The 27,490-nt window shown below is 42.5% G+C and overlaps 1 protein-coding gene across 1 annotated transcript in view; it reads right to left on the reverse strand.

Moving 5' to 3' along the window:
* Window positions 1–27,490, reverse strand: part of ACMSD (aminocarboxymuconate semialdehyde decarboxylase) — a 729,028-nt gene that overhangs the window by 435,299 nt on the left and 266,239 nt on the right. The window contains exon 3 of the mRNA XM_086957308.1: window positions 3,105–3,201. Coding sequence (XP_086813434.1) covers window positions 3,105–3,201 — 97 coding nt within the window. The remainder of the gene's footprint in view (window positions 1–3,104; window positions 3,202–27,490) is intronic.

The following is a 27,490-nucleotide window of genomic DNA, read 5'->3' on the forward strand; positions in this document are numbered from 1 at the left end:
CTAGAAAAGTCTGTCTTGAACCAACTTACCCTAACATCAATACTTTCACCACATTCCATCAGTCCCCCATGGCAACATTTTATTAATGAGCCTTTAATTGAGTATTACAGGCACATATCTCTTTTATTTATCATTAGTCTCGCTGGATAATCCTGCTCGGTTTCTTTGTGATCACTGCAAATGCTTACATCAAATATCCACTGCAAGACTCCTTTGCCCATCGTACTTGTCATGGCCTCAATTATTTTTAGCAGTTCCTCTTTTCAAGAATGACCTTCCTGCACAGCACACCCAAATAAGAGGTGTGGCTCACTGGTTAGAGGCGGCAGACCTGTAAGCAGAGAATGTCCCGGGACCAGGGTTCAATTCCCGACGCGGCAGGGTCATGGACCAGGGGTCAACGGACTCGATAATTCTCGCCTCAGTGCCTACTCTAACCAGGGGACACACTAGGTAACTCTGGGCATTAAGCTTGCCTCATCTCTACAACGGCCCCCCACAGACGCCGGGGATGCCTGGTTTCACCCTGGAGATACCCAGAAAGGGACCATCTCAGAGGGAAAACCAGGACGGGTTCCCCAGCGGTCTGCAGCGCCAGGACACTCGGTTAGAGTAACAGTGCGCTTTACAAATACCCCACATTTACATTTACATTTACTCTCACTTTCTTCTCAGATTATCAGACCCTTCTTTGCTGTCCATTAATGGATGTAGAACCATTATTGGATGGGCCAAGTGACTGAAGCTTGAAGCTACAAGACAGACTTCTTGAAGTAAAGAGGGGATGTGTGTTAGCTTCCTACAGTTAAATAATTCCAAGATACGGTTCACCCTGTTCGAGGCGTAAGGCTGACCTTAGCTCACTTCCATGTCCTCTCTAGAACTGCTTGGTCAGAGCTTTCCTGTGGTCATAAACCATACGGGGGAAGGAGAAAACTTTTTGGATGGGCAACACACTCCAGCCAAGGAGTGACACTGACGCTACGCAAAGGTCCTATTAGTAGATGTATATTCCTGTACTACCTATCTCCTGCTAGACAAAATAGTTCTTAATTTTTAAATAGGCTCTCATCCACACAAAATATGTGGCATGCTTCATCATTGAGCCCTTCACTACTTCCAGATCCCTGATAAGTCTTCGAGACTACAATACAAGTGCTCCCTCCAAAAGAGGGCCTGAGGCTGTCTGGTACCCATAGCTGTGCTGGCTGTAGGACTCAATGATGAAGCATCTATGAAGAACACAAACCAGTGGACAAGTTGGAACACTAAAGCGCCACAGTTAAACATTTACCAGCTAATACCTTCCAAAGGAACACATGATTTTTTTTTGCCACTAGACTTATACACACTCTAAGGACATCAAATTCGTTTTAAATTTTTTATTTTTCACCATCAGTATTCCATCACGCTTTACAAAAAGAAAAAAGAAGAACGGACATAATCCTTACATTAATATACAAAATTAATCTATACCAAGACAGAACATTATAAAGAACGCAAGAGCAACGTTACACCATATCACATACAGTTTTTATACAGTACATATCCATAACCTAAAGTTATGGCCAGGATTGTTCCATCCTAGCCTTCCAATCTATAACCGGAGCCCAGATGCATTTCCCCAGTTTCGTAGTCTTTCACCCTTTCTTCTCATAAAGGCCTTTTTCCAGGCTGTGGATGGCTAAAAGCTGTGAAACCCATTGTTGAAAGGTGGGGGGGGGTTAGGATCTTTTCAAGCCGCTGCTGCGCAAATCCTAGCGACCGCCATGGCAATAATTAGGAACTCCTCGTGCGCTACTAAGACTCCCTCCCTGCAGGTACCTAGAATCACTAATTCATTAGATAAGTTTATTATAATCCTCAAGGATTGACCCATGAAATGCTCAATTGCCCTTTTCAGTTGGTCTAGTTTTGGGCAGGCTTCAAACATATGTACCACATCACCCTCCGTGCTGCCACACCGCGGACAGCAGGTTCCTGTTCGTCCTCCCCACTGAGTTATTTTAGGCAAAGTATAGTAAAGATTACATATCGTTTTAAAGTGCTGGGCCTGTAAATTCGTTACTTTCAATACCATGCATCCCAACTTAAGCGATGTTGCAAGCTGATTACCTTCAATACCCAGTTTCTCCCGCCATTTCTCAGAGTGTTCTTCAATATCATCGCTTTGCTTTTGATTTAGCTCGCAATATATCTGGGTGATGGAACAGCCTTCCAGATTTTGCAGCCTATCCATAACAACATCTCTGTCAAAAGCTTTTGCTCCCCCACTTTTTTTATCAAGGGCTGATCGTACCTGTAAAAACCGAAAAAATTCCCTACGCTCCAAATTAAACAGATTTTGTGCCATTTCAAATGTAATTATGCCATCAGAGTCTATGATGTCTCCTACTGTCTTAACCCCCAACCCGTCCCATCGCCTCATTATATTGTCATGAAACGTCTCTGGCAAAGATGGATTCCCATACAAGGGAGTATAGTAATTCATTCTGCTCAATCCCAGCATTTCCCTAACAGAGGACCAGACCAATACTGCCGCTCCTAAGGTCTTAAATTTCACTTTTTTATAATAGCTGGCCTCATAAAACCTGAGTAACCAATTGCGTGCTTCACCTTTTATAAGTAGCTTGTAAACATCTGGTACAGATTCATCCCCCCTCCAGTTATAGATCACAGTTCCCCCCAACAACCCACGTATGTACTGTAATACTGCAGCCCGATAATATAGTTTTAAATCGGGAACTGTCCAGCCTCCTCTCTCCCTAGGGAGACTCGTGAACTTGAGTGCTCTTCTCGTCTTCCCTTGTGCCCATATAAATTTGTTGATCATTCTCTCTATTTCCTTAAACCAGCTATTAGCAAATTTCAGAATTTTTGTTCAATATATTTCAGAATTTTCGTTCTATAAAACCTTTGGAAGGAATAGCATTTTAATATTATTGCATCTTCCCACGATTGATAGGTGTAAATTATTCAACCTATCAAGATCCCTCCTTGACATCAGATTCTAAAGACATTTACATATGTTGTCTTCATTTCACAGGACATTTGGGAGATGGTACCCTTTCCTACAGAACAACAATGGTCTTTCTTTCACAGACCTGTCCGATCCATCTCTTTTATGCGAACCTCCGGATCCCAGCAGTTCTCTTGCACGACTCTAAACACTTTGCCATCCTTCACCATCTTTGCTTCGCCCTGAGGAAGAAAGGTGTGAATAATAAAACAATTTATCATCTTTTTAGCACAAATCTCACGTATTCCTCTGGAATATATCTAGTGTGAATCATCAAAGTCCTTCAAAATGTAAAATAATATAAAACTATTACAGCTTTTGTTTATAGAGTGCATTAGTAACTCCGGGCGGGTAACTCTGCTCCGCCAATTGAGTTTACAGAGTTTTGCCTACTCTGCACTCCATTGCGAAAGCGGAGTTTAGGCAAAACTCTGACTCCGTGGCTGAGCGGAGTTCGCCGGCCCCTCCACCCTACCTAATTAATTATATATATATTTTTAAAGGCACACACCTGCTGTGGCTGCCTCCTCCTCACCATGGCCGCTCTCCTTCCTCGTCCTCACCATTCTTGTTCACTGGAAACCCCTACGTTGTACGCGTAAGATGTACAACGTAGGGGTTTCCAATGGACAAGGATGGCGAGGACAAAGAAAGAGAGCGGCCATGGCAAGGAGGAGGCAGCCACAGCAGGTAAGTGTCATTTAAAAAAAATATATAACTAATTAGGGCGGGGGCAGGGAGCCAAGTTTCAGAGAGTTTTTTCCAACTCCGTGGAACTCCGCATAGCGGCACTACGCCAGCTCCGCCCGGGCTCATGCATTAGTAAGCAGCTGTATTAATAGAAATGCATTATAGGCATTCATGTTTTTAACACTTGTTTTTAACGATTTTATAAGTATTCTCATTTATATGAAAACAAATTGACTAAATGTCTAGGACAATGTTTTAGAGTGAAAATAAAGAAATTGTTCATGTTCACGATACTCAATGAATTAATTTCAGTGTAATTTTTTTTTACTAAACACTTAAATAAACATTATTATGATAGAGTGCATTAGATAAGATATTAATTACTAACAAATATATATGAATACCCATGTTTCTGAAAATAGTAAATACTTCTCATTTATTTATATATTACTTGCATACATAGTTAGAAATACCTATCCTCCGCAGTCTAGAGGTAAAATAGAGAACATTTACAATAGCAATCATAATAAACCCACAAATCCATAATTCAAAAATAGGAGAAACAAAGGACATTAGTATAGCCACATTTCATTTTATTTACTTTTTAAAGGATTCATGCATCTAATAATTTAACATTTCAGATGAAAAACATTGTTTAACCCATAAACAATGTTGCATTAAAGAATCACCAAGGAACTACCATGTCAATATGACAACAAAACAGATGTGATTAGTGTTGTAATTGAAAAAAATAGTCTGGAAACTCATAAATCAGGGTCAATGTGTGACAGAGGAAAGAGGGAGACGTCAAGAGTAGCAGAGTAATGAAAAAGGAGTCTGACAGTTAAGGTATGTACTTTTTTAAAAATGTGTCACAAAAAAATTGGCAACAGGGACAAATGTGACTGTAAATCTGCTCAGCTTAAATAATTGGTCACAAAGAGACTCAATTTTAAAATATCTTATTAAGGCATCTGCTGCAGAGATCTTTGTGTGCTTAGCAAAATGTAGGGTATAATGATAATGATAAGCTAACTCTGGTGGATTATGCACTTGCTGGAGAGATCTGTGTTTTTGTCTAGCCACAGTTTTGATGAATAAAGTAGCATATATGTTTAATGTGCTTGCTGCAAGGCACATTGTGTAATAAGCATATCACAGATTTGTTTTTATGTAGATAGGTAAGCAAGCTACTGCTTTTGACTCAGAAATCATTTTGTTACTTCCAGGTCATAAATTGCAATCCTTCTAATATGACACAGTATTCTTTTAACTGGCATCAATGAGCTGCATTTGAACTGCAGGTCATTCGTTGACACCCATATTGTTTTTTTCAAATTTGATATTATTCTAAGTTTGCAAAAAAGGGTTCTTTGGAGTAGTGATAAAGTCTTGTTAGGACCAACAATCCTAAGCACTGCATTGCGTTTTAAATCCTAACTTTGTTATCCTCCCAACCATGTACTCAACATATAGGGCTCAATTCCGATCTCGTTCAGAAAGCATGCTGACCAAATCAGTTCTGGAATGCTTTCCGTGCGACTTGGATTGGGGGAGTCCAACCGAATGAGTACAATGCATCTGTATGCATCCCGATACGATTTGGTCAGACTCCCACTGACTTTAATGAGAGCCTGTGTTCTGAACGTGAACACAGGCTCCCATTGAAGAAATGGGTGGGTGGTTAAAACTTTGCACCATGTGGCGGGCACCCCATGGTGCCTGTCACTTAGTGCATGGTAGGAAAGGGGGGTTACTCGGGTACCCCCACGGGCCCGACTTGGAGGGCCCCCAAAGACCGATTCCGGCAGCCTTTTTTGTTGCGGGCAAAACAATTCAGAAAGGCTGTCCAAATCAGTCATCATACTCGCTCAATCTGAAACTAAGTCCATTATAGAGCTGTATGTATCGGCTCTAGAGAGGCTTATCCATCCTGTCTCCCTGACCTATCATAAACTGGTCAGTAATGCACCTGATCCCCTCTGTCAACTCTGTAGACACTGGGAAAATGATATTGGTGATCTGGAGGATGATAATTGGCTGGAGAGGCTGACCTCCCCAAAGGAGGTGGCAATTTCTTCACAGCTTAAGTTAATACAACTCAAGGTTTTACATAGCGTATACCTCTCAGGTTCCGCTCTGGTCAAGTTAGGGTAGAGGGAGGATCCCAAATGTAGGAGACAGTATAATCAGGAGGGTACGATTTTCCACCTTGGGAACAACATTTTAATTAAGTTTGATACAGTGCATGTAATTTCTGAAAAACCCCAGTTCATTCTTACAGATATCTGGAAAATCTTTGAACTAAATTTCACTCCCTCTTCCCACCGACTGGACAAATGGAATCTCTTTCAAGAAAACAGAGGGGTTTTCATTGAGATCTAAAAACACATACAGGTCCTGTTGATGCAACCAACTGACTATTGAGTCCCCTTTCATTGACACATATATTTTTGCAGGAATGATCCTCCATTTAAAGTCAATTATACCCCAAAAGTACCCTAATAGATCAATTGTCTCCCCACCATACACTTTTGATCTGATATCATGTTTCAATAGGCAAACCTTTCCTGACAAATGCTGCTCATAAAATACTTTTGGGATCAAAGTAATCTGAGCACCGGAGTCAAAAAGCATGTTGATGGAAGCATCATTGACCAAGACATTCTCAAAAGGCCCTTCCCCAGCACACTCCTTAACTTGAAGAATGTTAACTTCTTCAACTACTTCGTCACATACTTCCACTTCCCTGACCTTTTGAGCTTCTTTTGCTGACTTACAACACCTCGAAAAGTGACCCTTCCACCCACAGATTCTGCAGGTGTCCTTCCATCCTGGAAAGTCTTTCAAATTTGTCATGTGACCTGTATTGCCACATCTAAAACATTTTCCTTGACAATTCTTGGTACTGTAAGTTTTAACCATTCTGTTAGGGTTGGCTTTACTTTTAGTGGATTTACAGTCCACTATTTTAATCACCTTTGCATCATTCTTTACTAGAGACATGTCTTTGATTATTGTATCAACACAAGCTTCAGAATGTTTGTGCATCTTTAGAAGCATAATAATTGCTTGCAATGTAGGGTTGCATTTTGGTACAAGGTATCACTAGCTTTGTCAATGGTGCAACACAACATTAGTTGATCTCTTAAATGCTCCCCCAAAGTTGCCCCAAAATAGCACATGGAGGCTAATTTTCTTAATACCGTTATGTACTGTTCTACTAGCTCTTCTTGCCTTTGCATTCTTTTCTCAAAATGGTATATTTCTAGAACATTACTAATTTTGGGAAGATAATGCAAATCCATCTTTTTTATACAAATCTCATACTCATTGAGACTTGTATAATCACTACCAGGCAGATCAGGAAGATGTCCGAACACTTCCTGGCCCTCTGAACCTAGACAGTGCATAAATAGAGATGTTTTTCTCTCTGCACTAAGAGAAGTTCCACATACCCCAGCATAATGTGTGAAAACCTTCTTCCATCTCTGCCAAGGTATAGGAGACTGGGGAAGATAAATAAATGGTGGATTTGTAAAGTTTTACATTGTTAAAAAATTGTTCGGTGACAGTGGAATAACTATGGATCTGAGTCTAGACAAATAGGTGCGGAGAAACCTTTGAACAAGTACTCCTACAGAAGTTTAACAACATTCAGTCTCAGACTACAAACAACTTGATATCCCAAAAAGCTGTGTGCATCAGCGTATAATTGCAATGCACTATGAGACCTGACCTGTTCAAACACAAAACAATAATGCAGACGTGAAGATCTCACCATGAGAGAGCTGTGCGCATCAGCATGAACATGAGCATAGTATAAGTGCCGATTTCAGGTGATGAGCGTGGACATGATAGGAATCTCTTTTAAAAGTGATCCTTGCTCCCATGGATTCACCAGAATCAGCTCAGAGCATCTGCGCATGAACAAGAAGAAATCCCGTAAGTAATTCATTGTGTCCTCTTGTTTCATAGGTTAGGCACTTCAGTGCTGTGTGTATGGAGTTGGGAAGATGTGCTGAAAACAACAGATGCCATTAGGAGTGAATCTTTCTCCGCTTTGTTTGAAAAGCTGTGCGCATCAGTGCTGATGACCTTTGCCGGGTTTAGATTAGTTGCGGCTTTGACTGCTCCAAAATGGCCACCGCACGCCTTCTGTTACGTCCTTACGTGGCGACCTCCTCCAGCTGAGTGCCACTCTCATGCTGCCCCCAACTTACGTTCACCTCATCAGTTCTTAATGGCTCGTGCCGGGACAAGTGCTCCCCTCGTCAGTTGTTAATGACTCGTGTCGTGCCTCATGCTGCCTCCCAAATGTGTTCACCTTCAGTACGCCATCTGTGAATGACAGCTTGCGTATGCCAAATCCAACTGGACCCCTTCCATCTGATGTAAAAATGAAGAGGTTCAGAGTTCAAGGGGGTTGGAAAGCGTGGTTTGTCTTGTTTTACCCAGTGATGAATGTGCCGTGTTGAGGTACCTTTTTTCTTGCATTTCTCCTCTCCTTTTTGTGCTCCCCTCATCACTAAAATGTAGAAGTAAGTCCTTAATAACAAATGAAGGACGCCTCATCCAGGTTGATGATAAGGGATGTTTATTTAGAGTTAGCTAGAGAGACCTCACCCAATCTTCAGTCAGATCCAACTGATTTTCCCAACACTTTTAATTCCAACCCCAGCAACCACCCACATTGTGATGCTTCACATCATCACTTAGAGACCAAGAATGATAGAGCAAGAAGAGGTGTAAAACACCACACCCAGTCAAAGATACACCTGTTATTGTGGCTGAATCAGTTACTTTCAGTAAATCAATTATAGTTAAAGAGGTGGAGACTGCCATCACCGCTGGGCTCTTGTCTTAAAGCCCCATGGTCCAGATGGGATACCAATTGGCCTTTTTAAAAAAATATTCCCTTGTGTGCCCCTCTTATAACAAATCTAATTATAGCTGCTATTGCTTGTCCCCTTCCAGAGCCATGGAAAGAGGCAATAGTGGTTCCTGTTTTTAAAAAAGGGGATAAAAATTATCCATGGTGCTATAGACCCATATCTTTAATAGACTCAACTGTCAAGATATTGGGGAGGGGAAACATCCTTAACAACGAAGTATAAAGTACAACTTACCTGAACAACGAAGTCCAAACCAGGACAAATCCTGAACAACGAAGTTCTAAACCACGAAGTCCTAAACCACGACTTTTCCCGGATTGCAATGTAAAACTATGCTTGGCATCTCTCCCCTGCTCACGTCACTCATCTGTGCCCCACCCCTTAAACTTGGAAACGGAAGAGAGGCAAACTGGATGGCTGCCAATCACGAATGAAGAGCCAAAATGCCAGGCAATGAGCACAATGTTAAAGAAAACAGCTGTATGTTCCTCCAATAATCTTTGCTGGGACTACATCCAATCAGCATTGAGGAGTGATAGTCATCCAATGTGCACAACAATGAGCCGTTTCCTATTGGTCACAATTGTTACTCAGGGGCTTGATCACAGTGAGACGCCTCTTCAAAATATTAGGAAAAAAGTTAAATTGGTTCCTGGGTACCTGCTGTGTGCCTAGCTGGCGCGCTCTGTTGTTAGTTCAGGTCTCACTATGGTGCGTGATTATCAATGCCTCAGATTTTAAAGAGATAGCACGCTATTCTTCTTGAATTAGGCTATGCATCTCCCCCACCCCCAACATGACACTTGAATGGAAGTATCAGGCTGACAGGCTCAGAGGAAAGTTGGGAAGCAGCCAGCCTAAATAATGCCAGCATGCAAACACCACGAGTCTCTCCTCCTCCCCATCCATGATGTCAGGTAGGTGACTTACATTTTACCTTGAAGTGATTACATTATTATTTAATTTAAACTTTTGTAAAATAATTAAATCAATCATTTTGTAAAAAAAATATTTTTAATAATAAAATGATATGAAATTATTACGAGAAACATGCTTACTAGATATTGTTAATATTTCGTTTTTCTATACATTTTAATTTTTAAGTATAACATCAATTTCAACAATATACAGTCATTTGTAGTTCGTCAGGTTTTAGAAACTATAAGTATGAATTAAAAATATAAGCTGAATAAATTAAAAATAAAATAGGTAATGAGCAAGGTAATAACATTTCGAAGAAGTATTGTTATTAGAATAGTGCCGTCTAAAGGCTACTAAAAAAAAAAAGAGAGTAAGGGTATAGCAGATCACTCTCTTACCCCTAAGAAATGACTACAAAAACAACTGGAGAGTGATAGAACAAACCACACTGATAAGGAAAGTTTTGAAAAGAGTAGACAGAAGGTGAAGGAGAACCACAGAAAGGTTAAGTAAGAACCCTCACTCACCACCTAGTGCTGACATGCTTCATCACTGGGTTCCCACTGGAAAGACCTAGCGTCTTTCCAGTGTGCTACAACGCCTGTTTTGCAGCGGAGCTGGTTGTTGTGAGGGTTGAGGGTGCCAACGGGTAGAAACCAGAAATTATTTTGAGTACGAGAACCAAATCTATCTACAAACTACAGGGACCTCTATGGGCAGCACGTTTGCCCCTTCGGTAGCCGGATTGTATGTGTACAGTTTTGAAAAGAAGTTCATTTTGAGTCATACGAACCCTTTCAATTCCAATATGATCTTATGGCAACGTTATATTGACGATGTCCTGTTGTTATGGAAGGGAGATGAAGCCTCTCTGACTCCTTTTTTCACATGGATCAATACCTGCGATCCCCATTTGAGGTTCACGCATGAGTATGCCAGTGACAGCGTCACCTTTCTCGACATCACGATTAATAAGAGAGAACATCTGCTTCATACGAAGACATATTATAAATCGACGACGAAAAACAACTTGTTGCTGTTCAATAGTTTTCATCCCCGTCCTCTACGGGAGAATCTCCCGTATGGACAATATCTTCGCATTAGAAGAAATTGCAGTGAACAGTCTGACTTCAGAGAACAAGCAGATGAATTGACAGAGAAACTGGCAGCACGCAATTACCCAAAAAGGATCCTTAACAAGAGTCAGAAGAGAGCCCTAAACCAGAACAGAGACGCTCTGCTGGAGAACATCCCGAAAAATACAGCGCAAGAAATCCCACTAACGTGTGTAACAACTTATAACACGATGTCCAACATGGTGAGCCGATGCATCCAGAAAAATTGGAAAATTCTAACAAGCAACAAATTGAAGTGGGAAAAACCACTCTTTTCTTATAGAAGAGCAAGCAGTCTGAAGGACGCGCTAGTCCATACACGTCCGGCCAAAAAACAAAACAACTCTGTTTCTGCTGTTCTATCATCCTGGGGGCTCCCAGCAGTGAAGGGACATTTCCCTTGTGGAGATTGCAGTATTTGTCACCTTACCACCCACTCAAAATTTCTGAATCTTGAACCAGGCAAGCAATGGGAACAACGTGGTCATACCAACTGCAATACCAGTAATGTGATATACTTGATCATCTGTACTTGTGGTTTAAAGTATGTTGGTATGACCACCAGAAGAGTAAAGTTAAGGATCTGCGAGCACCGCAGTAATATTCGGTGCAAACGCAATGCAACAAAACTCACCAACCACTTCATTGCTAATAATCACACACCGAATGATTTGCGGTGGACGGTGGTGGAGCATATCCAGGGTGATGAAAGACTACTGTTTGAAAAAGAGCAGCGGTGGATTCATCGTCTATCAAGTCACAAACAAGGATTAAACGACGACATTCCATGGGGTTCTGTACTGAGGCGCTAAATGTGTTAATAATCTTTATACCAATACCCCCCACAAAGCAAATCCTGTTCTTTTATTCATGAAATGCCCTCACAGGGACTTAATACAACTTATAATGGAAAAAAGGTCTCTAATTCAACACTGAGAACGAACATTTGATATTAAACATCTAATGACAGAGCGTAGTCACGTCATGTGCATGACCTCCTATAGCCTGCCATTGCCTTCCTCCGTTTGACACACTACCAGCCGTAGTCTCCACGGAGTTTGTTTCACACGAGCCAGTACACCATTTTATCATCATGGTGGACTGACTCTTAGTAGGATAAAATCCCTGATATAAATACTGAATGGGAACCCTCTATAGCGAACACCTTGTGACAGTGCTCAGTCACGCCATGTGCATGATCCCCTGCACTTATAAACAGCCTGCCATTCCTTTCCTCCGCTTGAAACATCACCAGCCGTAGCCTTCACAGCATTTGTTTCATACAAGGCAGTTCACCACTCCATTATTTAGTGATTTACTGATGAGCTGCCTAATAACATACTACAGTTCCTACAAAGAGGACCTCTTTGTGAGACACGCATAAGTTTTCACTTTGCCGAAAACTATCACTTCGAAAAAATGGGCGCTTCCGAACAGATCAAGAGGAGTGACTGATCTTGAGACATGATTGTAAATACTGCTGAGTGATTTGTACCGACTCGGATTTTGTCTCATCTTCATTTTAGTGATACCTAGATCGTTATAACGTAATTTGAGCAAAAATGACGGGGCCTCTTTAACTGACGAAGACTGTCAGAGCTCATACCGGGTTACGTGTTCATCACGTGACCCCGACATACACATTGTAAACCCACACTGCGCAGACTCGGCGTTCTTCCGGGCCGCGGTGTTGACAAATTTAGGTCCCGAGTGGGTAGTCGTCTGCGTAAACGTGAGTGCTTTGTATATTATTTCTAGGGCCCATGCTTGTATACGGACACATATCCGGCAATTAGCGCTATAATCAAAAACTAACTACCGATGCCAGTCTAAATTGAAGCTGTCCGCCTCTCTGTTCAGAAACTAACGCTGCACAGAAGACATTAGGCGCAGTGCAGTTCATTACCGGAGCTACCGGGTAAAATTCGCTGTTCATCAGCAGGCTTTATGTTTGTTCACTATTATCCAATTTCGTGCACATATATAGACACCTGTAATAATGTGTGCAGGGTACTGGCATATCAGACATTTTACCAACAGGTTTTGTGTTGTTCACTATTAACCTTTTTCGTGCGCATATATAGACACCTGTATTAATGTGCGCAGGGTACTGGCATATCAGACACTTTACCTTTTGATGTCAACAACTACTATAATGATGTAAATCACTACGACTGTCTCTCCTCTGAAACGTGACGTGAAGCTTTCCCTCCACCGCGTTTTGCCCATGAGGAGAGTTTGTCTTCCTCTGAAAGTGAGTTAGAGTCTAATTCCCACCTTCCTTATTTGATCTTACCGCTTGGCAACAACTCCCTAGTCATTCTATCATCTCCTTTTGTAGGAGTAGATAAGGACACACTATGTTTCTTTAAAAAGTGATTGCACCTTGGGCTAAAGAGCCATTTAATATTGATAAAATCCCGATTACTTTTTAGGATCTGATTAAAAGTAATGGGACAGTTTGGCGTTCATGATGAGTAATAATAAGAAGATTTGACTCGCATGACCCTGATAATTATGAATTACCGTTCGGAATCCTTTAACAATAAGTTGACAACATCACTTGTCAGGATTCCTCACTCAGCATAAGCTTTGACACTACCCGTTGATATCAAATCCATCACCCGGGTGGTCATTTGTGGTGAAGGATTATCACGATTTACTCATCTATTATGATTGACGTATTGTAATGATGTTATGTTGACGGTACATAACTTTTTTCCTTACAGGTACAGACCCCAGCGACTGGCTGCCCGGGTCACAATCGGCTCTAAGCCGTCAATATTTTTGGAATAATTTTCCTAATATTTTAAACCTTTTCACACAACATTCCTCACGGGTTGGGTGCACCTTAGTGTGTGCATACCACTGGAGGATCACTGTCCTTTGGTCCTGATGAAAGCTGAGCGACTTGGGCTCACCAATAGCAGAAACATGTCGACCATTTTTTCACCCAGTGGACTAGGTGTCTTTAATTATTGAGACCTACCCTAAGTTTCCACTTAAAATTGTTTTTAACCAGTGCTGGTTGGACCTTGAATAAAATAGTTTACTGTCACAACTACGCACTTTTTAATTTGCACTCACTTAGCACTTTTTGGTTTCTTCCCGTTGGCACCCTCAACACTCACAACAACCAGCTCCGCTGCAAAACAGGCGTTGTAGCACACTGGAAAGACGCTAGGCCTTTCCAGTGGGAACCCAGTGATGAAGCATGTCACCACTAGGTGGTGAGTGAGGGTTCCGTCTAAAGGCTAGTCACAAAGTGTTTTTTTTCGTGGTTTAGGAAGTCGTTGTAAAAAACAGTAGTGCTTTAGAATAGCTCGTTGTTCAGCTTTCGTGGTTCAGAAAGTCGTGGTTTAGGAAATAGTTATTTAGTCATACATTCATTGGGGAGGGTACTTTTAGATCGTTTCAAAAATTGGGCCGAACAGTTGCACATATTGCCAAAAACTAAATACGGTTTTAGACAAGGGACGGGCACTATGGAACAGTGCCTCAGTTTGTTACTGATTGTCACAAATATGGGTCAGAGATGATTTGCATTCATGGACTTATCTTGTGTGTTTCATTCTCTCAATTGTGACAAATTGTGGACTATGCTGGGAAAAATGGATGTAGAGCCTCCTCTGGTACTTTTATTACGTAGGGTACATCTAGAAATCACAGTTAAGGTTCGACATGAATCTAATGGGGAGAAGACTCGGTCCATTTTAGCTATGGAAGGTGTCCATCAAGGATGTATTCTTGATCCATTTTTATCTCTGGTTTACATGAATGGGTTGGAGGCTTATTTGCTGGGGAAAAATCTTGATTTCCCCAAGATTGGGACATTTTTTGTCACTTCTCTGTTATATGCGGATGACACAGTCCTTATTTCTAGGACATCGAATAGCCTTCAAAAATCTCTGGATGTCTTTGTAGAATTTAGTGCCAATTTGGACTTAAAAGTAAATTATAAAAAGTGATTTGTAATGGTCTGTGGGCCAAAAAGAACAAAAACCAAAGTATTTAAGAGGCAGGGGAACGAGATAGCGAAGGTTAAACATTTCTTTTATTTGAGAATTGTTTTTAATGCTCAGTTATCCTGGGATTCACTACTCACTTTAAGAGCTTTACAAATGGGTATAGTGGTGGAGGCCCTTTTTACATTTGCTGTTCAACTTGGTCAGAAACCCGGTAAAGAGATGCTAACTCTTTATAGGGCCAAGCATCTCTCAATTGTCACTTATGGTAATGGAGTCTGGGCACATACCAATTGTTTAAAGCTGCAGACAATTGGGAATCATTTTACTAGGAGACTCCTGACAGTCCCAAAAAGTGACTTTTCTCTCTTCTGCCATCTTGAATTGGGTTTAGAGCTAATAGCGGACCGAGTAGGTCTTGCCCCTTTACTGCGTTGGGCTGAGATCTGGGAAACACCTTTATTGGATTTTTCTAAATCAATGGTAATAGATCGTCTTCTAATGAAAACGTACAAAATATCCCCTGGGTTAAGTATCTTAAGAAATCATTTGAGATACTGGGTTTGGGGGACATTTTTAACAATACAATTAATATACAGTGACAAGCTAAAACTAAAATAAAAAATGCTCACATAAGGCGAGTGAATTCCCTACATGGTCGGACATTGGATCAGTTAAAATCGGTGAGTAGTTTAGATTTAACTATTTTGTTTAATGTTCCTTGCTCGTACTTGATCTATTTTGAGAATTCTCAATATACGTTTTATTTGACTACATTTTGTCTTTCTTTGATCCATTTTTTGGTGGCTTATCCACAGCAGTGCATGTGGTCTAATACCTTATGCCCTTGTGATAATTTTAGAATACAGAGCACCTTGCACTTTGCCCTCTTTTGCCTGCTGCACAAGTCTCCGAGACCTAGATACTACGTCCTTGTTCTCACTTAGAAGGTTATAGCTTTTTACTGTCTTTAGATTCAATGGGTAGTGCAGTTTTAAACTTTATAACAGGATCAACTGCAATCAGAAAGAGATATGGGTGAGGGGGAACTGGCATGTAAATGTAATGAATTGTTCTTATGGAACCTAATTAATGAGGGAGTGTTGCTCTAATGCTTATTTATAAGAGTAGTCTTTTAGATTTTAATGTTTTCTTAAATGTTTTATGGTGTGAATATGAGTTCTGTGCTTTTATAATTGATATCAATCGAATAAAGCCTATTAGATTGATTGATTGACTTTATCATTCAATATCATGTTAGACTGGTAGGTTGCATCAAAGGAAGACACTAGAAAGTACTGGGAGTTGTGTGCAGCTCCTCTTACATTGACCTTTGCAGCTTCTCCTGAACCAATTGTTTTGAGGCCTGATTAGTACAAATATTGGTCAAAGATGATTTGCATTTATTGTGATTTAGGTAAACCTCTGCATAAGAAGTATCTATTGCCTTTGTAGTTAGATGTTCTGTTCCGTTACCCCCTGCCTTTTTGTGGAATGGCCTGTTGGTAATAACAAGCACTCTTGTGCACACAGATACTGTCTCTCTAGTGCCCCACAATGATTTAAGCATATATATCCTAAATACCTCTTTGTAAAGAGTAAATCAGTGGGTCTCATACATAAGCAATTTTCAGGGAAGCAAGGGGTCAGTCTAAGAATCCTCAGGGACGTTACACAGATCAGTTCCTGTATCTAAAACTTGGGCCCCTATGGAATCCAGGGACAGAGCCACTAGTTCGACCCTCAGCATCCCCTTTTCCCTACAGAGTAAGGTGCAAAGCTGAATAAAGGATGCAATGCTTTTGAATGCTCTTGTGTGGCTGTCACCTCCCACTTGTCTATGCTCCAAGTGACTGCCACAGAACCTTTCACACTAAGGGCCTCCTTTATGGCATTTTGGCATAGGGCAGCGCAGCAAGGCACCTTGCTCTGCTGCCCTACGCCAAAGTGAAAGGGCAGGAATGTACATACGGTTCATTCTTGTCCTTTTTTCCTGCTCTTGCTCCGTTTCGACAGCCTAACACCAACATAGACAGCCTTGCACTCTGGGGCCAGGGTTCCTGCCATTGTACGCAGGCATGATTGTTTTTTTGCAGGAAGGGGCACCTTCATGCACAAAAACAATCTGAAGAGGCATCTTTCTCTCTCTAGGTGTGCTGCAGAATACAGCACACATGGGAAGAGGAAGAAACAAGGAGAAATAACGTTATTTCTCCTCGTTACGCCTCACCTCGAGAGGCATACGGATTTGGCGCTTTGCCAAGTTTACATCACTTTGTAAATCTGGGGCAGCGTCAAATTCCATAGGTGTTACAGGGGAAAACCCACCGCAATGCCCATGGAACATCCCTTGGTGTCAAAGTAAGGTGACGCAGCGATTTGCTCTGAGTCGCCGTAATCATGATTTATGAGGCCACTCAAATCCACGCAGGGTCGCTTTTCGTGGCTTCATAAGTCTTTATCGGAGCCCTGCCTGCGTCATGCTTCTACCACTTTATCTCATGGAAAAATGACACAGGGCTCTCGTAAATACACCCCTAAGCCAGCAGCAATATATGTGTTTTTCAATTCCATTTCGGAAATAGCATTTCAATGACAAACAATCCAGTTCTTTGTGGTTAATTGACACTATGTATACACAACAGATGAGAAGAGGCACTCTGTCACTGCTCTATGAACAACAAATCCCAAGAAGCATCCTTTTAAATAATTCTAATAAAACCAAGGTAATATCTCTCAAAATGATTATTAGTGAATGAAATGCGTGGAACATGTTGAGGGGGTAGAATTGTTCCCCTTCACAGAATGTGTGACATTAGGAATTAGGCTAATATTCCTCCGATAAAAAAAAACCTTGGGGCATATTACCAAGCATAAGCGATAATTATCGCTATGCTTGGTTAGCGGCAATAATTTTATCACCGTGCTTTGCCTATTTTTATCGCTTAGGAGCCTTGCTATTATCAAGGTTTATCTCCTGAGCGATAAAAATCGGCCGAACTGCATGAATATCGCTGAAAAGTCAGCGATATTCATGCATTACCGAGCTAATGCTCTTAGTCATGTTATCCAACTACCATTTGATAACATGGCTAAGAACTGCTCAGGGCAGGCGTTAGCTTTTGAAGATATTCGCGCTTAGCACAAATATTTCCAAAAGTTGGTAATCGGAGATAGCGATGTTAGCGACTGTTTTCAGTCGCTAACATCTTGGCACGCCCACTATGCATGTCATTAGAGATAATTATCGCTGACATGCAAAGTGGGCCCCTAAATGGCCGCTATCACCTACAAGCTGTCGCTAACTGGTGCTAGCGACAGCTTGGTAATAAGGCGATGAAATTATCGCTGCATTAGCGTGAAAAAGTCCCGCTAATGCAGCGATAATGGCCCTTGGTAATATGCCCCCTCATTTCTTAACTAACATGAAAGAAATGAGTAGCTTTTCTGTTCCTCATTGTCCCCATTTAATGTTTCACACGAACAAGTACATCCAATGAGCAGCCGGGTTTCAAAGAATTCTAGGCTCTTCAGATGCTCATGCTGACGTAACTGCCCCAGCAGTTGTCTTCTGGGTATTCTTTAGATCGAGCAGACTTTAGGGTGGGAATTTCCAGGCCACACCCTAAACCTAGGGGAAATCTCCCCCGTGTTTTCGCTTATGAAACACAGCAGAAAATGCTTGCTAAAACCCATGTGTGTCATTTCATTTTTTTTTTTGCAACCTACATCGTTTTTCAGAATTCCTTATATTTTATTGAAAATACTTTGTACATTGGTGACCTAGATCTATGGGAAAACGGAGCACTTTACAAGGAAAATTTTTCTATCATCTATAGAATCTCAAAGATAAAGAGAGCTGCACACCCGTAACCTAAAGTAAGTGTGATGGGTTCACTTAAAATAATAATGAGGATCATTTCTCTGGGGTTGGACTAAAGAGCAGAATATATGTTTTTTTTGCAACCTCACTTTTACTTGCTTATATTCTTTTACCTAAAATAACTCCCTAATTTTATATTGGGGAGTAGATTCAGGGGGCTAGTCACAAAGGTAAACATACGGTGAGTAAATCTGCATGCACACGTTTTCTCTTAAACGTTTGAGTAACTTTACTATGTTTGGCAATTCACCATGTACGAGTGTAAAGTTACTCAGAAGTGTAGACTTATGAATCCCTACCCCATGATCAGGGAGTGGAGTCAGTGGAACATCATACACGACCATACATTTACTACTACTAGTGACTTCGCAACGGTATTTAATGTTCCACACACTTAGGGGAGACCTCCACAATCAGGACTATTAGCTAAATTTCAAATGAAAAGTTTAAATAATGTAACTATTTTAAAATAGAGAAAAAATATTTTAAAGATGTATTATAAAAAAGAAGACACACCCAAAGTAAAATGTTTACATATATTATGTATTAGAAATGACAAGAAGTTATGCATAGGATTAATTTAAATTAATTGAATTTCCGTAAAGATATATTTATTTTTTTAATTGAAAAAAAATGTTATTAAAATAGTTGTTAATACAATAATATGTATGTATAATTTGCATAGCATTTTTTGGATATTAAATTAAATGGATACATATTTTTAAAAGTGTAAATAACTGAATGTATTGATACATGTTTACTTCTGGAATTTTATTTTAAGCCGCTATCTCTATTTTATGCGAGGGTGTTGCAGTACCTGTGAGTGGCTGTGGGTTGTCCTGGACTTACTCCAGCTCTGAGCTGGAGTGCATTTACATCTGTTTTAGGTTCTCTTTTGCTGCAGTACTGCACTGATAAAGATCAGTGCAGTTTGAAAACAGGAAGGAGCTTACTCTTTTTTGGATGGTAGCATTTCACTCCCTCGTCCTCCATTAACACCTTCTTAATTATCCAAAAACCCCTCCCCTGTAGTAGTAAGTATTTCCCATTTTCCTGCCACTCCGCTCATCCCTCCCACATGCACGTTTAAAACGTGCACCTATGTGTGCGGAGATTTCCGCAGTCAGGGCGGAGATCTCTGCACTTTAAAGATTGGAGAGTTGGAGACCTCCGTCCATAGGTTTGTAGCAGCGTTTTGTAGTGCATTAATAGTGCTATTGTGAAACTATTAAGAGTTCCACAAAATGCAGTTTATGAGGAGGCCCAAATTGATTTTTCCAGAACTAACAATTTACTTTGTATCTAGTACCGGGTGCATGATTTTCCAGGTTAACCACTGGTCCACATTTACCACTGCTGAAATAATTTGTTCATGATGAAATAGAAAGTAACATGCAAACACCAAACAAACATGCATGGTAAAGCAATAGGTATGGCTTTAAGATAACACATGCAAACACAGACATGCGCTGATTTTATTTGTTTACATCAACATGTTAGAGAACATCTCTATTTCAAACACATATGTTAGACCTGTTAGCCTTAGGGTGGTCTTCCCACAAACTTGTTGTTGTCTTCTTTCCCTTCTTTTTGCCCATCTTGCTTTTGCTTGCCTTAGGACTCCTTGCACTTTACCAAAGCTAACCAGTGCTAAAGTGCACATGCTCTCTCCTTAAAACATGATAACATTGGCTTATCCCCATTTGGTTTATTTCATTTACTTGTAATATTGGCATAGTTCTATTACTTGACTTCTAGTCAAGTAGCACTATATGTTTCCAGGGCCTGTAAATTGAAGGCTTCTTGTGGGCTTGCAGCACTGATTGTGCCACCCATTTAAGTAGTCCTGTAAATGTGTTTCAGGTCAGCCATTGCAGCTTGTGTCTGCAATTCATTTGTACCTGGCAAAATAAACGTTTTGCCAGGCCCAAACCTTCTTTTTAATACCTATAAGCCACCTCTAACCTAGGCACTGGAAAGCCCAGAGGGCAGAGTGCAGTCCATTTTAAAAGTTGGAAAAGGAAAGTTACGTTTTACATGTCCTGGTAGTGAAAAACTCTTAAGTTTGTTTTTCACTATTGCAAGGCCCATTTAATTGCATTTATGGACAGTGGAGTGCCTTATTACATTTAGTAAGCTGTAACTTCCAAATGGGAACAGGTAGCCAGTTCACGCTAGATGCCTTTGGAATTGTAATGAAGAATCATCGTTTTCTTGTAAAGTCAGATTTTAAATTACAATTTTTAAAATGCCACTTTTTAAAAGTTGCAAAAGGAACAATTGATGGACAGAATACAGAAACATGTCATACATTCACCCAAGTACAGATATCTGGGCCACCATCTATCATTTTTCTGCTCCCCATGTGATTCCAGTTTGACTTTGTCATATGCAAATCAGTCTTGAGCCTGCTGCCTATGTGAGCAGTCCAGCCCGAACTGCCAGGCCAGTTCCTCCCTGGACTGGAAACAAGCATCCTAGGACCCGTTTCAGGGTTTCACCACTCATCACCCAGGCTAGCTTGACTCCAGTGGCATGGAGTACCTGTCCCACTTGGGGTGACCAATGCAAAAGAACAATTGATGGACAGAATGCAGACCAATGTCATACATTCACCCCAGTACACAGATTTGAGACTAAATCCTTAGAAAGTTTGTATTTTCCTACCTTATCTATTTAGTGACTCTAGCCTGTCTCTTGGTTACATGACTGGGTATAGCTGACAGTTCGACTTTTGAACTTTGTGTATTCCTCCTAGACAGCCACACACAATAGAGAGCTTGGATGTGCCTTGATGGGCTATTACTGGCAGGATGGGAGGGCGGAGCTGGGCACAGCCCTACTTACACTTTCGGCCTGTGCACTTCAAAGATAATTTCTAGAAGCTTTTCCCACCTTCCAGAGGAAGGGCACCAGATATGAATATAGGAACTCAGACATCACCTCTTCAATACACTTCTGGACCTGTGAATACTCTGCTGGAAGAAGGACTGTTGTGATGATGAAAGGACTGTCACTCTGCTGGACTGCTGCTCTGAAGGAACTGCTGCCCTGCTGTGCTGACCTACTGCACTCTTGACTGGGTGAAAAGGACTAAGCCTTGAACGCAGCACTTGGACTCTGCCGTCTGTGAAACCTACCCTGCCAAGTGGTGCCAACCCTAGACATGCATCTGTTTACCCTTGAACCCAGCATCTGGACTCTGCCCTCTCTGAGTCCTACCCTGCCAAGTGGTGACACCGCAGGCCTGGACCCTTGGAAGTGGGCCTAAATTTGCTCTGCCAGCCCATCACTGGACCCAGAAGATCCAACACATCTCCTTGGCTGTGCAGGGCAAATCCAAGCAGAGCCAACATATCACCTCTGTTGCAGGTATTCTCCTGATGTGAAAGACTCCACATCGACGTGCTGTCTGCATCAGAATCACCACCAGTGTAAAGCTTTCCTGATGCAGGCCCTCCAATCGCAAATCTCTAGTTGACAGCATCCTCAGAGACGGCGCAGTTTCTCACATCTCTACTTCACAGCTCATCGCAACTAACGCATCACTTCGACTGCACAACATATTCCTAACACTGGACTTCGCATCGCAAGCCCTTATTACCAGGATCCTCAACGACGATGCAGGACCTCTCATTACAGCTCCGCAGCTCCTCAGAACCGGCACATCTCCTCAGCTGCACAACACACCTGTGGTGTGGGACCTTACAGCACTCTGCAAACTAGGATTTAAAGTACACTTCTTCAGCGGGCTTCACTGGGTGCCCATAGCCATCCTGCACTCCACCGTGGCTGACCTGAACTTATGACTTTGTTCTGGTCCAATGCAACCAGATATTCACAGTTGGCGCTTTGTGCTTTTTGACGCTATATTTACAGAAATCTTGAAACCTGCATATCTCCTGTTCTACTAATTGGAGGTTTGTCGTTTTGGTCTAATTTTATTTATTAAAGAATAATCTATTTTCCTAAATCTAGTGTGGGATCTTTTTGTGGTGTGTTTCCACAGTGTTACTGTTTACACATTGGAACAGTAAATACTTTACACATTGCTTCTAAGTTCAGCCTGACTGATCTGTGCCACGCTACCAGGGGATTGAGTACAGTATAATTTGAGGTCGAGTGTGTCTTCACCCTGACAAGGATTGCGTTTTTGCTTGAGTAGGATTTTACACCCCTCAACCAGCAATACAATTTCTTACAACATCGAAGACAGATCATCTGGAATGATGCTGTGCAGTGCAATATTCGGCTAAACCACAGAGCTAGTTATCAACTCACACATCTCACAACATTGCAGGCATCCTATGGTAATCCATTAAATGTTTCAAAATGTGTCAGAATCTGCCATGACTTTACATTTCCAGGACCTCCTCTGTAACACTAAAGGAAACATATTACTGTTTACACATAAAGCACAGCACTTACCACTTAGTTAATGTATTTTCTCATTAAGGAGAATGAAGTTCTTTGCAGGGTTGAGTGGGATACAAAGCTTGCATGTGCTGGATTACAACAAACGTCATTAAATGTCTTTTGAGTCAGACACACATCCCTGAAGAATCTTTCACAAAGGTGCAGCACTGCAAAAGGGGACTAGATGTCCCCCTTGAATCGGGCACATATCTTTGAAGAGTCTTTTGCTAAGATGTCACATTGCAAGCAGTTACTAGATGTCTCTCTTGAGTCAGACACAAGACCTTTCTATACGAGGCCGCAGTACCGTGGGCCAGTACAAGCGAAATATGAAGACAGCAGCCGCCGCCTGCAGTAGGAGTACCTGCAGGGCGGTGACGTGGGGAGGGGGAGGGGCAGGGTGGGTTGTAGTAATGTATGGATTACGGAGTTTTACAGGTAAGTAAACATTTAAATAAATAAAACGAATTTCGTTGCACGCACTGCATCGCATTTGGTGATGCAGTGCACTCAACAAAATGCGTTTTTTAAAATGTAAATGTTTACTTACCTGTAAAACTCTGTGATGCATACATTAGTACCCCCACCCTGCCCCTCCCCCTCCCCACGTCACCGCCCCGCAGGTACTCCTACTGCCGGCCGCGGCTGGAAGATAGCAAACTCACTTGTACGCCACCTTTTGTTGAAAGCTGAGCAGAATGATTTGACTGTCCTTTTGAGCAGGGTAGATCAAGAAGAGGAGCTGGGTTCAACACATACTTTTTCATCTTCACATTCACTAGTCTGATTTTTGCTTCTTTTGTATGGGCTAAACAAATGGCCACGTTCTGAGTTATTATGGAGTTAATCATTCTAGGAGCTCTCAGTGCACCTCCTGTATATCCCAGAAAGGGCAAACACATCTTACCATGTGTACATATTACCAGTCGCTGGTACTTAGAAAGTGTCTTAACTCTGCATATGAGGAACTCTTTCTATGTTTAAAGCTTCCAGCAGTTCGAATAATGGATTGACAGGTGTCTCATTCTTTGGTCACACTGTATCATGCCTGCCAAAAAGATTACATTAGTAACCAAAATACCTATAAAAATGTAGTGAGAACAGTATGTGATGATTCTGTCACAAAGTTACCACAAGCTGTGAGTAGATGTTTCTTTGAGTCAGGTAGACGTCCCTGAAAATGATGTCACATTTCTCTGAGTCAGGAACTTGTCTGTGGTGATTCTTTTAGAAAAGTGCAGCACCACAGGCTGTTAGTAGAGATTATTTTTGAGCCAGGTGAAGTGGCAGCCGCATAGCTGCCAAGGTTTCAGGTTGCTTATGTGTGACATTTTCATAATTCCAGTGAACTTATGAGTGACATTCAATGACTATGAGTGTCATTCTCACGAGCAAAATCAGGCAATGAAGACAAGGGAAACATATAAATATCAGAAATCACACCCATTTGTGCAGCAAGAAACTCTAAGAACTTAAAACTGCTGCAAAGCACCAGTGAACAACACAGTTTTCCTGAAGTTCGTGGTTCTTAGGTATACAACAGCGCACATTCCTTTCTGAGGCACTGCACAATGCTCAGCCTCTTAATTCCTTGGCCCTTATTTATGAACAGCTTGCGCCGAAGATGCGTCAAAAATAATGACGCATCTTCGGCGCACCGCATGCGCCATATTAATGAAGTGACGCATCTCCAGCGATGCGTCACTTTTACCTCACTGCGCCACAAACCCCACTGCGTCACAATGCCCTGCGACGCGCAAAAAATAATGTATGCAATGTGGGCGTAACCGCGGAAAAGCTTGCGGAAAAGTGACGCATCCGCATTTACTAACTTTCCCGCTTATGGCGCATCCGCGACGGAAATGGCGCAGCGTTGCGGGTGCGTCGGAATTGGTGCGCCTACAAAACGGACGCGCAGGAAATGACGCATCGGCACATAGCGAGAGGAGAGGAGAGAGGAGAGGAGGCCATTGAACTTTGCTGCAACCATACCCACACCATGGAGGTCGTTATGCTGAGAGTAGCTGCCAGACGGAGACAACTAGCTGCAGGAATACCACCACAACCCCCTGCACCACAAAATCCACCCCCAAGGCAACGCCGCAGAAAGGAGCGGTTATTCCGTCCAAGGAGCGTCCTGAGAGGCATCAGGGATGAGGAGGTCATTACTCTATTCCGCCTGAAGAAGGAGACCATTGAGCATCTACTGGGACTCATTGGACCAAGGCTAGAGGTAGGAAGCAACAGGCCAACAAACATACCGCCACAGGCAAAGCTCCTGGCTGTGTTGCACATGCTGGCGTCGGGCTCCTTTCAGACAACAGTCGCCAAACTGGCAGGAATATCCCAGCCAGCTTTTTCATCATTCCTACCAACTGTCCTGGATGCCATCATCCATCTCACACCCCGCTACCTCCATTTTCCCAACAATGCACAAGAGCAGATGGAGATAAAACAAGGATTTTATGCCATAGCAGGCTTACCCCATGTGCTGGGTGCCATGGACTGTACGCATGTGCAATTTGTTCCCCCAGCAGCAACTGCACATTTGTACATCAATCGGAAACACACCTATTCAATTAATGTACAGGCCATCGTGGATCACCGTGGACTATTTACGAATGTGCTGGCAAAATACCCTGGCAGTGTCCATGATGCGTTCATCTTCAGGAACTGCATCATAAATGATCGTTTCAAGAATGGCCAGTATGGAAATGGACTACTTGTAGGTAAGCAAAAGACTATGATACAATGCACCATCCATGCTACCATGCTGCTAATATTGCTGTAATGATGCATAAATGAGGTTCAGGATGTAAAAATGTTGTACTAGCACACAGGTACCCATAGTACGGGCGGTGGGCCGTCAGCAGCCCAGCAAGCCTTTCACTGCGGTCCGGCAAGCCTTCCTGTGCGGCCCGCGGACCTTGCAGACATGTACCTCTGTTAAATTTAAATTCATTCAAAAGTGTCTGCAAACACCACCGGTTGTTGATTTATGGGGGCCGGGTGATTTCAGGCATAGGGTGGAGATGCAGGGGCGCTAAGAAGAGATCAAAATCAACAAGGCCTCATTAACAATTAAATGGTCTTGCAAAGAGCCCTGAAATACTCCGCTGACTGGCGCCAAGGGGGCGTTGGCCTCACTGCTGGGGGTGCCATGATGTGACAAGTGGTGGGACACAGACCCTACAAAGCAGCAAATTCTGAAAGAAAACTAGCTGGCTTGTACATTACAGGGGGGGAGGCTGTCTCTGGGCTGGTGACGGGGACGTGTACACACAGTATGTGTGCACTACCCGAGAGACAGAAGGGGCAGAGACAGACAGGGGCAGAGGCAGACAGGGGCAGAGGCAGACAGGGGCAGGGGCAGACAGGGGCAGGGGCAGACAGGGGCAGATAGGGGCAGAGTGTCAGAGACAGATAGAGGCAGAGGCAGATAGAGGGAGGGGCAGATAGGGGCAGAGTGTCAGAGACAGATAGTGTGAGAGACAGATAAGGGCAGGGCTAGAGAAAGGCAGAGACAGGGACAGACTGACAGAGGCAGAGACAGATAGGGGCAAAGACAGATAGGGGCAGAGACACATGGGGGCAGATACATGGGTGCAGAGACATATTGGGGCAGAGACAGAAGGGGGCAGAGACAGAAGGGGGCAGAGACAGAAGGGGGCAGAGACAGATGGGGCAGAGACATATGGGGGAAGAAACAGACATACATAGACAGATAGCGGCAGAGACAGACAGAGATAGACACAAGGACAGAGAGACAGAGGGAGGGGTAGGAGGGCCAGACAGAGACAGGCCCAGACACAGACAGGTACAGACAGAGAGAAGGAGACAGAGAGGATGAGACAGAGAGAGACATAGAGGGAGGGAGACAGAAAGGGAAGGAGACAGAGAGAGACAGAGAGGGAGAGTGACAGAGAGGGAGGCAGACAGAGGGAGAGACACAGAGGTCGAGAGAGGGAGGGAGAGAGACAGACAGTGAGACAGATGGAGAGAGAGGAGGGAGGGAGACAGACAGACAGACAGACAGAGTGGGAGAGAGTGAGTGTGACAGATGTGTATGCCAGGTCTGGTCACTCAGTAGACAAAGGCGTCTGTCGCTGCGGCCTGTGTCCAACCTCATGGTCAGTTTGTATTTGTGGCTCTAGCCCCGGCCACTCCCCCACTGACCCCGGCCCCACCACTGCGGCCCTCGGCCACAAGCCACACTGTAAATTTGGCCCCGATATAAAGTTTGTGAGTACCCATGTAATAGCATATACATAGACATTAATAGAAGGGCCATAATTAATGACGGTCATGCACTGCTGGTGCCTCAAAACCAAAATGGCAAAAGGTCACGCACCAGTGGTGCAAGTCCCTCATAAATGAGGCCCACGGTCATGTAGAGGCAAATAGGGAGTCAATGCATGTCCTTCCAAATTTGAGAAAATACAAAAGGATGTGGGTGGTGCACAGCGGTAGTAAAAGAAGTATGTAGAATCTTGTTCAGCTGAGGGTGCTCCCAAGGGTGGTGCTTCCGTCAAAGCAACAAAAGTGCAAGACAGGCAGTGTACACAAACCACTGCAAATACATTCCC

Source organism: Lissotriton vulgaris, chromosome 2_1 (assembly GCF_964263255.1).
Source record: "Lissotriton vulgaris chromosome 2_1, aLisVul1.2, whole genome shotgun sequence".
In the NCBI taxonomy this organism is placed as follows: Eukaryota; Metazoa; Chordata; class Amphibia; order Caudata; family Salamandridae; genus Lissotriton; species Lissotriton vulgaris.